A 12696-nucleotide genomic window follows, 5' to 3' on the forward strand; every position below is an offset into this window, starting at 1 on the left:
CTAATGTACTGATCTGCGTGGACGGCAAAGCCTCCCCACCTTCAGGCACAGTTCAGTCATCCTAAGTGGTATTATGGCGTACTCGAGGTAAGTCTATCCCTACAGAAGTGTTTGCAGCAGGTATATGTGATCTTGTCACCTTAGCTAAATCAATAAAAGCATCCAACATGCTTTAAGCAATGCTCTGAAGATCTATAATTTGTTGCACCTCAGTTTCAAACTGAGCAGTGCGGGGATCTAAATGAGACATAGTAGGAGCATACAACGACAATGCGCAGCGTTCTTCAAGAACGTTGGCATGCTTATCTCCCCCTAACAACGGGAAGATTGTCTCATCAAAGTGACAATCCACAAAACATGCAGTAAAGAGATCTCTTGTCAAAGGCTTTAAATAGCGAATAATTGATGGTGAATCATAACCGACATAGATTCCTATTTTTCTCTGATGACCCATTTTGGAACATTGTGGCAACGCTATTAGAATATAGAATGTGCACCCAAACACACGTAAATGTGAGACGTCAGAGTACAACTAAACAGCTGGCAACCATGTGATAGGGCGCCAGAGTACAACTCATGCAACGAAAAGTTCCATTGAGTTGGTTGATCACAAGTTCTGAATCACCAAGGACGAGCATGCGGGCTGCCCTCAAGTTGTGAAGGACGTTAAGGCCGATGATAAAGGCTTCGTATTCGACCTGATTATTCATACAATCGAAATCCAACTTGAGAGAAAAATACCATCGGTAATGATCCCGGGATTGGATTACGATTCCAACACCAGCTAAGGTCGAGGTACTAGAGCCATCAAAATACTACGTCCAATAATTATCACGTATTTCCACCATGCCAATTTCGACATCGTTACCCCTAAAACCGTATAGAGAGAGATGTTGAGCCAAGAAATCAGCCAGCGCCTATCCTTTTACAGCTTTCTGGGGCACGTATTGCAAACTAAATTCGAACAGTGCCATTTTTCGATGCGGCCTTTCACTATAAGCCGAGTAAGAATATATCGAACAACGTCTGTTTGGGCGATGACCAGCATAACGGAATGGAGCATGTAATGCCAGTGCTTGGACACAGCGAAGAACAAAGCCAAACAAAGTTTCTCGACAGCTGAATAATTTATCTCGGCCGAGTTAAGATTCCAACTAAGATAAAAAATGGCCTGCTCTAGCCCTGTGTCATTGTCTTGTGCAAGAAAACAGCCAACAAACTCCTCGGTGGTCAAGATATACAACTTGAGGGGTTTACCGCGCTGTAAGGACAGATGGGGTAGTGAGGGAGACCTAATTTGTGTGAACGCATCTTGGTGCTCCGCACGCCATTCGAATTTGTTAGAATCCTTAAGTTTCAAAAGCGTGGAGAAAGCTTTCATCTTCCTAGCCGAATTAGAAATGAAGCGGCGGAGGAAATTAATTTTACCGAGGAGTGATTGTAATTGCTTCTTGGTTGTCGAGCGTGGGGCATCAATGATCGCTCGAGCTTTATTTGCTCCACCTTGATGCCACAATGATGTACAAGGAAACCTAAGAAGTTGCCAGCCAATACACCAAAGGCGTATTTGGCAGGATTTATTTTAAGGTTATGTTGGCGCATACGAAAGAAAGGCTGCCAAAGATCATCTAAATGTGTTCGGCGACGTTTCGATTTGACTACAACATCATCAATATAGACCTCGACGATGGTACCAATTAAATCATGAAAAATAGTATTCATAGCGTGTTAGTATGTGGCACCGGCATTTTTAAGGCCGAACGGCATGACAACCCATTCGTAAGTCCCGAGTGCCCGGGCAACGAAATATAGTTTTGTGGACATCGGCCTCAGCAATGAAAATCTGGTTGTAACCAGCATGGCCATCCATGAATGATAACATCTTCTTTCATTTAATTTGAGGGCATGATGTAACTAGAGTCTTGAAACGCTCATAATATGCTGGAAAGGATTCTCCTTGGTTTTGTTGAATTTCACTAATCTTCTTCCTCAAAAGAATGACTCTCAAAGTTGGGAAAATTTTCTCTAAGAATGCTCTCTTCATGCTTTCCCAAGAGGTGATGGTTCTAGGTGCCAATTCATACAACCAATCCTTAGCCTTTTCCAAAAGAGAGAATAGAAAAGCTTTCATCTTCAAAATGTTGCCATCCACGTTGATTGGGGTCATGCTTGAACATACCACTTCGAATTCCTTCAAGTGCTTGTTTGGATCCTCCGTGGACAGCCCATGGTACTTTGGAATGTGATGCAGCAAACTGGACTTTAACTCGAACTCTTCGGTCTTGCCTTGAGCTGCCGTGGGATATTGAATGCATAAGGGCACGACATTGTCCAATCCCGAAGCTGAGAGTTCCTTGATTGTTCGATAGTATGCAGCCATGACTTGTGCTTCCTCTAATTTCTGAGTTGTGGCCTCTTCTCCCTCTTCTACTTTTTCTTCTTCAAGCTTGGGTTCAGGGTTAGGTGGGTTAGACTCCTGCTGATTCCTCTTTCTTCTCAAAGTTCATTCAAAATCGTCGTCAAAATCAAAGATATGCTCACGAACTGGTTGAGAACTTTAAGTCATAAACTAGTACCTAAAAACAAGAAAACAAAACAAAGTCAGAAACTAAAACAAAATACATGAAAAAGAAACATGGGGGATTAGCAAAGTTGATAATCCCCAGCAACAGCGCTAAAAATTTGATGTGTTATAAACTAGCACTCAAATTAAACCCTCTTATTGACAATTGTAGTAAGATGTAAGTAAGGATCATTCTAGGCCGGGGATTATGAGGGATTGCTAATCCACTTAAAACTAACTCAAAACACACAAACTAGGCTTGAAAACACTTAACTAGACTCAAAGAACTTGAAACAAACTAAAGAGACTCAAAACAGCATAAAATAATCAAATAGACTCAAACTAGACACTAAAGGGTGATTTGGATGAAAATTAATTTTAACTTGACTCAAAACACTTAAAAACACAAGTTTGGACAGATTCTAACTAATTTGACACAACAAAGTAAAGGGGATTGGGTTTTTGACGAATTTAAAGTAAACACAAGTAGATTAAAGACTTAAACAAGTTTGGCACAAAATTGGGGGAAATTATGGGTGATTGGCTAGTTAGAGGGTCCTTCTCCACACATAACACACTTGTATACAAATCGATTTCCAGTTGCTTTTCCAATAAACCATGAACCTCAACGCCCCAGAATAACCGTGAACAGCACTAATTAACCCTCATATTTTCCTTGAGTCATTGAATTGGATGGATAATGCATCGGCAACCAAATTATTCTTCAATAGTTCCCTACATGAACGACATAATAGATATACAATCAAAGATCATTAAGCTTTGTGAAAATCATAAGCATTGACAAGGCATTCGTAACTATGAACAGCATGATACTCCTGCCAGGAATTTACTTAACACGATTGTGACTAGCAACCTCCACTACTTATGAATATAAGTTCATAACAATTAGGTGAAACTCCCTTATATTCTAGCATCAAATTCATGCATGCAAACTAAGTATGCATCCTTAATCAAAAAACAAGAATAAGTTCTGAATCAAACAGTTAAGTAAATTGCATTCACGATTTATGAAATCACAACTAGAAGTAATCAATTCATATTGCAAATATGTTCATGGTTTTGAATTCTCCTCTAGCTAAAACGAGTTTAGCTCCTCATGTTCACAATTAAACAAAGATAACTTAAATTAAACATCGAAAATAAAAGATGGATTACACCTAAAAATGTTCCAGCAATCCAACAATCTTGAATGGCAGGCACAGCTCCAAGTTATCATCTCCTTCCTTGCAAAATTGCAGCACAAGGGTGTGAATGAATGGTTATGTGGATTGGATGATTGGTGTCAAGTATGATGAATGATGGGGGTCCTTTGTATGGTGCGGCACAATGTTATATTTAAAGAGAAAGATAGCTAAAACCCTAATTAATTTTGGAGACAGATTTGTACACCAAATCCTCAAAGAAAAAGGGTAATTAAATGTTAGAATCCAAAAGGAAAAGGGTAACAAGGGTGCGGCAAGGAAATGAGATAGGACTAGGTCTTCTAAAATCATTATTTAAGTGTCCTAAATTAATTAGGGATCCTCTTTTGCAGCTGAAACCTAGGTGGTGAAGGATTAGGAAAGCCAAAGGACAAAATAAGGTAACTTTGACTAACATTCCTTCTTTCTTGCTGGATTCCTTGATTTCTTTTGTCTTGAATTTATTTCCTTCATTTCTTTGCTCATTCCTAGCCTCCTTTGAACTTCAAATTCGCCCATCCACCTTGCTCCAAGCATGTGTTATCTATTCCAAGCCCAAAACTGCTCCAAATTGCACTTTCTTGCTACTTTAGCCCTTTGGACCTACAAACACACGAAAATAGCTTAAAATACGAAAATAACTAGGAACTAACAACATAAATGCAAGAAAACAAGCTAACTAAGTCGCATATATATGCTCCTATCAAGTGTCCACGACATTGTTGGGGTCAAGCTATCTAGTCATGTAGGCATATGAATGCACAACAAGGGATCTCTAACCTTCCATGGTAGAGGGAGAATACTCTGAGATATGATTCGGGAGTCTTTGGCCAAAGCATACAAATATGACTTAGGAAGTTTGTTTCAAATCATATTCAATTGAATCATATAGAGAAGTATCACATTGGATGGTAAACATGAAACAAACTATCACTCAAACAATGTGATTAAGAGTATTGTATTAGAGAATAACCGTATTGCATTGTAATTGTAATTGGATAGGTTCTCCAACCACTTCTACTTAGCTTGGGTAACTATGACATACTGCTAGGTGTCACTCGTGGTTTGTGGAAGCCCTAAAGATTAGCAAACACTAATCTTCATCAAAGGAAGAATTGAAATATAGTTTCAATTCACAATCGATCGTTAAGAGTCACAATCGCCCACTGTCTTGCTAATTGGAAACAAATGGATCGTACACCGAGTAAGGATGAAAGTGAAGAAATATAAATGAGATGGATAAGCAATTAAATAGTTTAATTGAGAATGGTCAAGATTAATTAATTAGTTAATTAATTATACGAAAGGTTCGTATTGGGCTTTTAAGTTAGTTTCGGGTTTCGGGGCCCAAAACGGTTTTTGGTCCACAAGGCCCATTGAGTTTAGGTTGTGTGACAACTAAGACTAAATGGAAATTAACCCAAAAACAAAGTCAAAACCGGCCAAGGGTGAGTGGTAGCAAACTTGGGTTAATTGCAAGTTTGCACTCACATGTGAGGTGGTATAAAGGCAACTTTATAGCCATTCTCTCACTAAGATTTTCTTGAGGCAAAGAAGAGAAACCTTTTCTTTCTTTTTCTCTAAAAAGGCCGACCACTTAGGGAGTATTTTACTAGCATCAAAATCTCTCTAAGTCATCCATCTTCTCTTCACACTACATCTTTGGTGTGGAGATTTAAGGTACCAAACCTTAGGTACTTTTGGAGTTCCTTTCCTCACATCCTTAAGGCGCAAAGGAGATTCAAAAGGAAGAAAAATCACAAGGAAGATTCAAGGAGCGAGGAGGTGACTTGAAGGCCCCTTATGTAAACAAGGATGAGCTTCAAGGGTAATGAATCTCAAAGTCCTTTCTTTTCTTTAATGTTGTTACAGAGTCTTGTGTTTCACCATTCACTAGGCTTTGAAAATTATGGGTTTTAGAATTTTTTTTGAATGCGCTCCTACATTAAAGTGTTAATAGTTTGCTTATGTGTTCAAATGTTCTCACATGTTCTTAGCTAGGACAAAATTTTTCCTTCATTCAAAGTCACGATCGATCATCTTCTTCCCTTGGAGCAGCTCGGTCATGATCACCGGAGGTTGTCGGTCATCTTCATTACCAACCATTTCCTTCAGCTGCCATTTGGTAGTCGAGGTATCATGAGCTACTCGTCGGCGGGCCATACAGTCCATTCTTTGGCGTCAACATTTCTGTGATTTAGACAACGTAGTATATATACTGGTAAGGGAGTTATAAGTATACCAGCGCTGATAGTGTGGCTCAGGAAGTCTGAATATGCGCTAGTTTGTAGGTGAACTTGGATTGCCAGAGTTGCGCGCATAATAATCCTCGTTGTAAAATGGCGCGTCGAAATCAAGGCGTCGTCTGGCCAAAGATAGCTTGTTATCTTGTACTTGAGGGCCAAGCATATCAAAAACTTTATGGCATTGGCCTGTACCAATCACCTTTTAGGATGTTAATGCGGCTGTGAGCACTTGTTGCGCTATTTCGACCTGACGTGGCTTTTCCTTTGGCTTAGCTAAGACAACGCTCGCTTGGCATCGACTACATAAAACCATTGGCCCGTCAGTTTCCTTTGCGATAGAGTCCGACATTGACTCGATAATAGCTGGTCCGGTCAAATCTTAGGGTGGCTCATTTGAAAATAAATAAATCTTCAATTATGGCTGATAGTTCTGCTTTGGGACAAATTGCATTGGAACGAACTCAGCCTTTCATTTTCCTTTATCCCTAGGTAGATGAGCATTTATCATTGTTACTGTCGCCTCAGGGAAAAGATCGATGTTAATGCCCATTTGTTTCTCGAGAAACTTGAGCTTACCATTGTCGATCCAACTTTGACTGGCATCGCGAAATAAGGCACAATTATTTGTCGTATGCTTGTTCGAATTGTGGTATTTGCAATATGTCTTGCCTTTTAAATCATTAACCTTGGGAATGTTATGCCCTGGCCGAAACTTGACAATTTTCACGAGCAACAACTAGTCGAAGATGGCATTGGCCTTGGTGATGTCAAAGTACAAACTTTCGACATTTTGATGGTAGCTTCTTCAAAGGCCGAATGGGTTTTGGCATCCTTGGAGTTAGCATGAGCTAATGCTTTGCATATGTATGGCTTGTCGATCATTATCTCGACCGCATCAATACTGGCATATTGGTATTCTTCACCTTCGGCCAATGCATAACTGACCATAAGGTTCTTGTAGATCGTTCCTCGGGATAGGGACTTCAATATCTTTTCTTCTCGGAGCAAATAATCATATTGTTCGACATGTTGAGCCAGTTCGTGCATGTCTCAGAAGTTTTCCGTAAGAATTTCTTTTTGTATTCCACATTCAGGCCGTTTAAGGCAAGCCTAACGAACTCGACTTCTCGGAAGTTTGCCCAAGATTACTCTTCAAGTCGTCGTCAAATAAATGACCTAGTCAGTGGATCAGATGCCTCACCATCATCCTCGTCACAATCATCCATTAATCCTTCAACAAATTCCTTTTGTCATTTTGGTGGGGATTTTTGCATCACGAAGCTGACCGCCGAGATTTACTTCCTTATCTCAATGTGTCGCACTTGTAGCTTCAGGTGTCGTGGCAACAGAAGGATTCTGTGCATATGGTAAGCCATCTTGTCCTGGGTTTTGGACTGGAAGATTAATCATTGACTTACCCATGACTGTTTTCTTCTTTACTAACCATGTCTCAATGGTCATGAACTTTGTAGCTTTAGCACTAGGTACCACTGGGTGTGCCAAAATGTTGACCCTAAAAACTACCAATCCTACATGGTGCACAGGCCAAGTAACTAATGAGCCAACTAGGTTATTCAGTTGTGTACAAGGCGTGCTAATTAGTCGACAAAGTTTGGTCGAGGTGTAAAATATGATGATGTTGCGTTAAAAGCGTCACTGACTTCTTGATCTAGCCACTATAGCTGAGGAAGGAACACGCCTCAGCTTTCGAATTCTAAAGCCTGAAGACAAGGCTGCTAGTTTTGCGAAGTTCACAAATCGTCGGCACTGGGTTCGATCACGGTGATTATATTCATTAAAGTATAAGCACGCCGAACTGGCACCAGACTATATGGATACAAATACTCAAAAGAGATGTATGTCTTGATGGTAAATGTGGTTTGGCTGTCGGAATGCCAAACTCTAAAGTGTGCATATGAGTATCCAATCATAAAACGACCCGGCATTCAATGTGTCGAGCCTAATAACCTGTAACACCTCACTTTGCTGAGAAAGCTGATAAGATGACCTTTACCAACAAGGACTCGAAAATCCTTATCGACCGAGACTTGGATAAATAACCAAGCGGTCTCAAAGCAGTGCTACTTATCCAAACTGAAAGTGCTCCTTGATCGGCTAATTCTACGGATCCAGTGTTGTTTATCCAAACTTAAGATGTCGTCGGTTGCTTTCACAGTGCTGTTTATCCAAACTGAATATGTGTTGGCGGGAAGAAAGGGGAGAAGGATAAAATCTCAAAAGGTGTTGAGAAGCTTTGCGCAGGGCAATTTGCGTGTTGAATTTGAGGGGCTTGAACGATGCACTCCCTCCTCTATTTATAGTAGCAAACCCCTTCAAGGCCGAGCTAGAATCGTACTCGGATTAGAACTCCTTAACCTAATCTGATTAGGTTTTGGCCAATCCTAACTCCAATAGGACTTTGAACCAAGCTCCATAACAAACCAGCTTCATCTCTTGATCCCAAGCACCTTCGGCTTCAAAACTCCATGTTCCACTAAGAATCGACTACTTCACCCTTTATCTAAACTAATCCTCTTCACAACAGGATTCGGCCAGCCTTAACTGGACGGCCCACAAGAAAATTCTAGATAAATGTCATTGGGCCTAGAATAATCCCAGGCTCAGCCCAAAATAATATTTTGGGCCCAAACAGATATATATAGTATGTATGTGTGTGTGCGCGCGCACCCAAACCCCAAGAATCAGGAACCTGTTTCATGACTAAAATTACACTTATTTGGGTCCATCATAATCTTAATATTCAATTGTAAAATCCCCTAAGAATTATGTAATATGAGACCAGTCAACCATTCAAAACTAAATCCCTAAAATCCTAATCATAATCCGCACTTAGAATTAGGCATTATTTCCCCACAAATTAAGGATCTTTAAATTTTAAACAATCAAGGGGGTGACAAGGAGAGGTTCCTATCTAATCCTAATTAATTTAACACACAACACCTAATTTAAGTGACTTGACCATAGTCATATTAATTAAATCTTTATTCGTATCTCCGCACCCAAAGTTTGTATCGCCTCTTAGTACATACATGTTAAACAAAATGTAGACAAGCAGAGGTTTATATGTAATCATAAATAATTAAATATGATCTCATCATAGCCATATTAGCTAGAACAATATCCTCACCCATGCGTATTCAAAGTTTGAATCACCTCTCGCCCCAAGCTTGAATCACTTCCTCGTCACTTACATTATATTAGAATATCGCTCAAATCTTAAGAAGTATTAAAAATATTGCTCAAATCGAAAAAGAAATGCACACACCTCTAATGTTAACAAATGTTAAAATATTTAAGTAAACATTACACTTTACAGGCAAAGCCCTCCTTCCCTTTCCCTACCAAAAAATTGTTGGGTCTAGCAAGGAATTAGGGGGAAGAAATATTAGCGCCACCACCAAACCCTAATCTACACAAGAAGATGGACGATGATGATGAAAATGATGGGCCGGATGCTACAAAACATGCAGGGCCACCAGATCACATATTCCCACCCACCAGATCTTAGAGCGACCGACCTCATATAAGGTTTCGGAAAATTTTACATTATATAAGAATTGGTACGCTATTACAACCGCTTCTTTTTTGCACTTGATCCGTACACTTTCTAAATAGTAACATTACATTGCAAGTAGTCCTTATCACAATGATAAAGAAGAGTAATACATCATGAGTTCGAACCTCATCGATTTTCTAGTCTACCATCTGATCTGACAAATTTATAGTTTGACAAAAAATAATAACATTACATCAACACCCTGATTTTTTCCTTCTTTGTTTTTTTTTTATTTTTTGGCGCTAAAATATAAAGGAGATTCTTATATTGTTTTTGCAAAATGACCAACTTGCCCTCGCTCGGTTTACGGGTTTAAAAACTACGACCGGGGATGGAAGATATCGAACGGCAACGGCCGGTGGGGGACGGTGGTGGCGGAGGCCCAGGGGTTGATGGGCAACGGATGCGGCTGGACGGGCCCCATCTGCGAGTGGGGCCGGGGAACGGCCGCGGACGATGAGGAGTTGGGTGGGACACCGACACGCTCACACGAGGGGCACATGGTGAGTGTTGTGGGTGGGGTCATCTGCATGTAGAACTGCGGGGAAAGTTTCAGTGCTCTCAGCTCCTGAACCTCTTTTTGCAACCGCCTGTTCCGCTCCGTCAGATTCTCACAGCACCTCTTCAAGAACTCACAGTCCACCTCTGTTTGCTTCAGCTTTGTTCTGTAAAATCACAAAAGAATCTGTAAATAAGCCTGCACCGCAGGGGTATAACTGTAAATTAGGTATATTTTTTTGTTTGCCGAAAATACCCACCTTGCTCTTCTGTTCTGAAACCAGACTTCCACTTGTCTAGGCCGAAGCCCAAGCTGTTTCGCCAACGCCAATTTTTGCTTCTGCACCAGAAAAAATGAAACCGTACGTGTCAGTGGACTTTATCAGCATCCAAACAGAAAGTTTTGTCTATTTTCTCGTCAACCAAACAGAACTAATCGCAGGGAGTGGCAGGCAGACAAGTAACACTTACAGGGTTGAGAGTGTTGTGCTCCTTGAAGCTCTCTTCGAGAATGGCGGACTGGTCCTTAGAGAGCCTGAGCTTCTTTCTGGAGGTCTCGCCGTCCTCTTCGTCGCTGAGGCCTCGAGAGCAGTCCCTCTCGAGGTCGAGATCTTCGCCATTGGTGTCTCTCTCGCTCCGCTTGCCACTCACGGTCGACACGGTGCTGTTGGGGGAGGACACCCCCGCTTCTTCTTCGCAATCGCCCGTCGGTGGCAGCTGGTTCACGTCGATGCCCCGCAGGAACGATCGGGGCCCGCCCCGGCACGTCTCCGAGTTAGAGTTTAGATCTGCATGTCGGATCGCGATGAAGTTAGGAAACAACAATAAATTAGATCGTAAAAGGAAAAAAGTTATGGTTAGGTTTGAAATTTGGTGAAAAGTTTGTTGTAGTTTTAGATCTGAAAGACAGACATTGAGAAAATCATAAAAGCTATATTTTTTTTTTTGTAAAAATGTCGAAAATTAAAAAGAGGGACAACCCAAAAGGAAAAAAGGGGATTTTCCAGGGTGTTCGTTTCTCGGGAAAAAGAGGTGGGAAAATTGGTGGGAAAGCCAGATCTGAAAGTAGAAACGTACATGCAAGATAGATAGAGAAAAAGCACAAACCTGAAGAAGGCAAGGGATCATTCCAGAGGAGCTTTTGGGGAAGAAAGCCAGAAGGAGAAGAAGAAGCAGAAGCAGAAGTTGGGAGGAGAGAAGGCATCAGATTCAATTGAAAGCGACTGCTACTTTGATTGTTATGGGTGTGAGGAAAATTCAAGCTGAGACTGAGACCCAAATCTTCTCTTTCAACCATCATGGTTTGGTTTTTGGGTAATTTCAGTTTACTTCCTTCCTTTTGAGGGGGAATTTCACTCTGAGTCCTGATTTCAGTTTCAGGACAGAAGACTCGTGAGAGAGGTTGAAGATAGAGAGAGGGAAAGGGGAAGGGAGACGTTTGGGAATAGTGTGGTGGGGAAGTTGTGGGTGGTTTTATAGAGAGGGAGAGAGATAGACAGGGAGTGGTGTGTAAGTTCAATCATGACTAAGGTGTCAGGAAGGGAAGCCCCCCAATTATCTCAATCATGGTTCTTGTTCCCCAAAATAATGTGCCCAACTCTCTCCCCCTCTCTCTCACTCCCAACCACCATTTTTTTTTTTTTTTTTTTTTATTTATTTTTTTTAATAAAAGATAGGGGAAGGTTTAGTTTTAAAATAAGTTAGCAATAATGTGATTCAAATTCTACTGTAGCGAGAATTGAACCTAAGCGCATCTCCAAAGGAAATGTCAAAATCCTAACTGAAATGCCATTATGCATGCTTGACATCAAAAATCTCTCCAACCAAAATATTATTTGCTGACTTAATTTGAAAGTTTTGTGATTTGAAATCAAATTTAGCATCAATGTCAAATTTATTTTTAATTCATTTTAATAATAGATCTCTTATTCCTAACATTTCAACCAATAGAAATTGTGTTTCAAAAATTTTTTTAATAATTATAACCATTTAAAGCTCTATTTAAATAGTAAAATAATATTTAATAATTCGATTAAAAAAGTACAAAATTTGAAATAAAACTTCAGATTGTCACATCATCCATCAATTGTAAGTTGCTATTTCCTTTGAAGATGGTCTAAGACTTTTCATTTATATGTGAAGAAGAATATTACTAGAATGTAGTATTAAGTGGCACATTTATCCTCTTATTTACTCTCTTTACTTTTTAACCGTGTTAAATGACCGGGGGGTGGGGTGGGGGACACATCTTTCAACTGAGGTTTTGCCAGTTTTATTGTTTATTTTTTTTGTACAGTTTGCTGTCATGGTATGGTGGAGCTCTAATAACTGCGGTGTTTTGACCTTTGACCATGCCAAACACACAAAAACAGGAACAGAAAAAGAAACAGAAGAAGAATATCAGAGCAGTTACTAATTGATTCATTATTTGTCTACTATTTGACATAATTGAATGATGGGATGGGGACTTGAATTCAATTTACTCTTACTTATTTTGTTAAATTTATAACAAAAGATAATGGTTTTTTTGCTTATCAATAAATCAGAATTAATGTTTTTATGTTTTACGATTAAATGATATAACGTGCAAATCTCATTTACTTTCAACCC

At 40.0% G+C, this 12696-nt stretch overlaps 1 protein-coding gene across 1 annotated transcript; it reads right to left on the reverse strand.

The window, feature by feature from the left end:
* Positions 1-9561: 9561 nt before the first annotated feature.
* Positions 9562-11694, reverse strand: LOC137711054 (homeobox-leucine zipper protein HAT4). The gene is made up of 4 exons (XM_068450256.2): positions 11194-11694; positions 10558-10874; positions 10347-10426; positions 9562-10253 (listed from the first exon to the last, which is right to left on the reverse strand). The coding sequence occupies exons 1-4, from the start codon at positions 11384-11386 to the stop codon at positions 9908-9910; spliced, it is 936 nt and encodes a 311-aa protein (XP_068306357.2). The 5' UTR covers positions 11387-11694; the 3' UTR covers positions 9562-9907.
* Positions 11695-12696: the final 1002 nt, after the last annotated feature.

This window comes from Pyrus communis, chromosome 6 (genome assembly GCF_041283825.1).
Source record: "Pyrus communis isolate YQ-2024b chromosome 6, ASM4128382v1, whole genome shotgun sequence".
NCBI lineage: Eukaryota > Viridiplantae > Streptophyta > Magnoliopsida > Rosales > Rosaceae > Pyrus > Pyrus communis.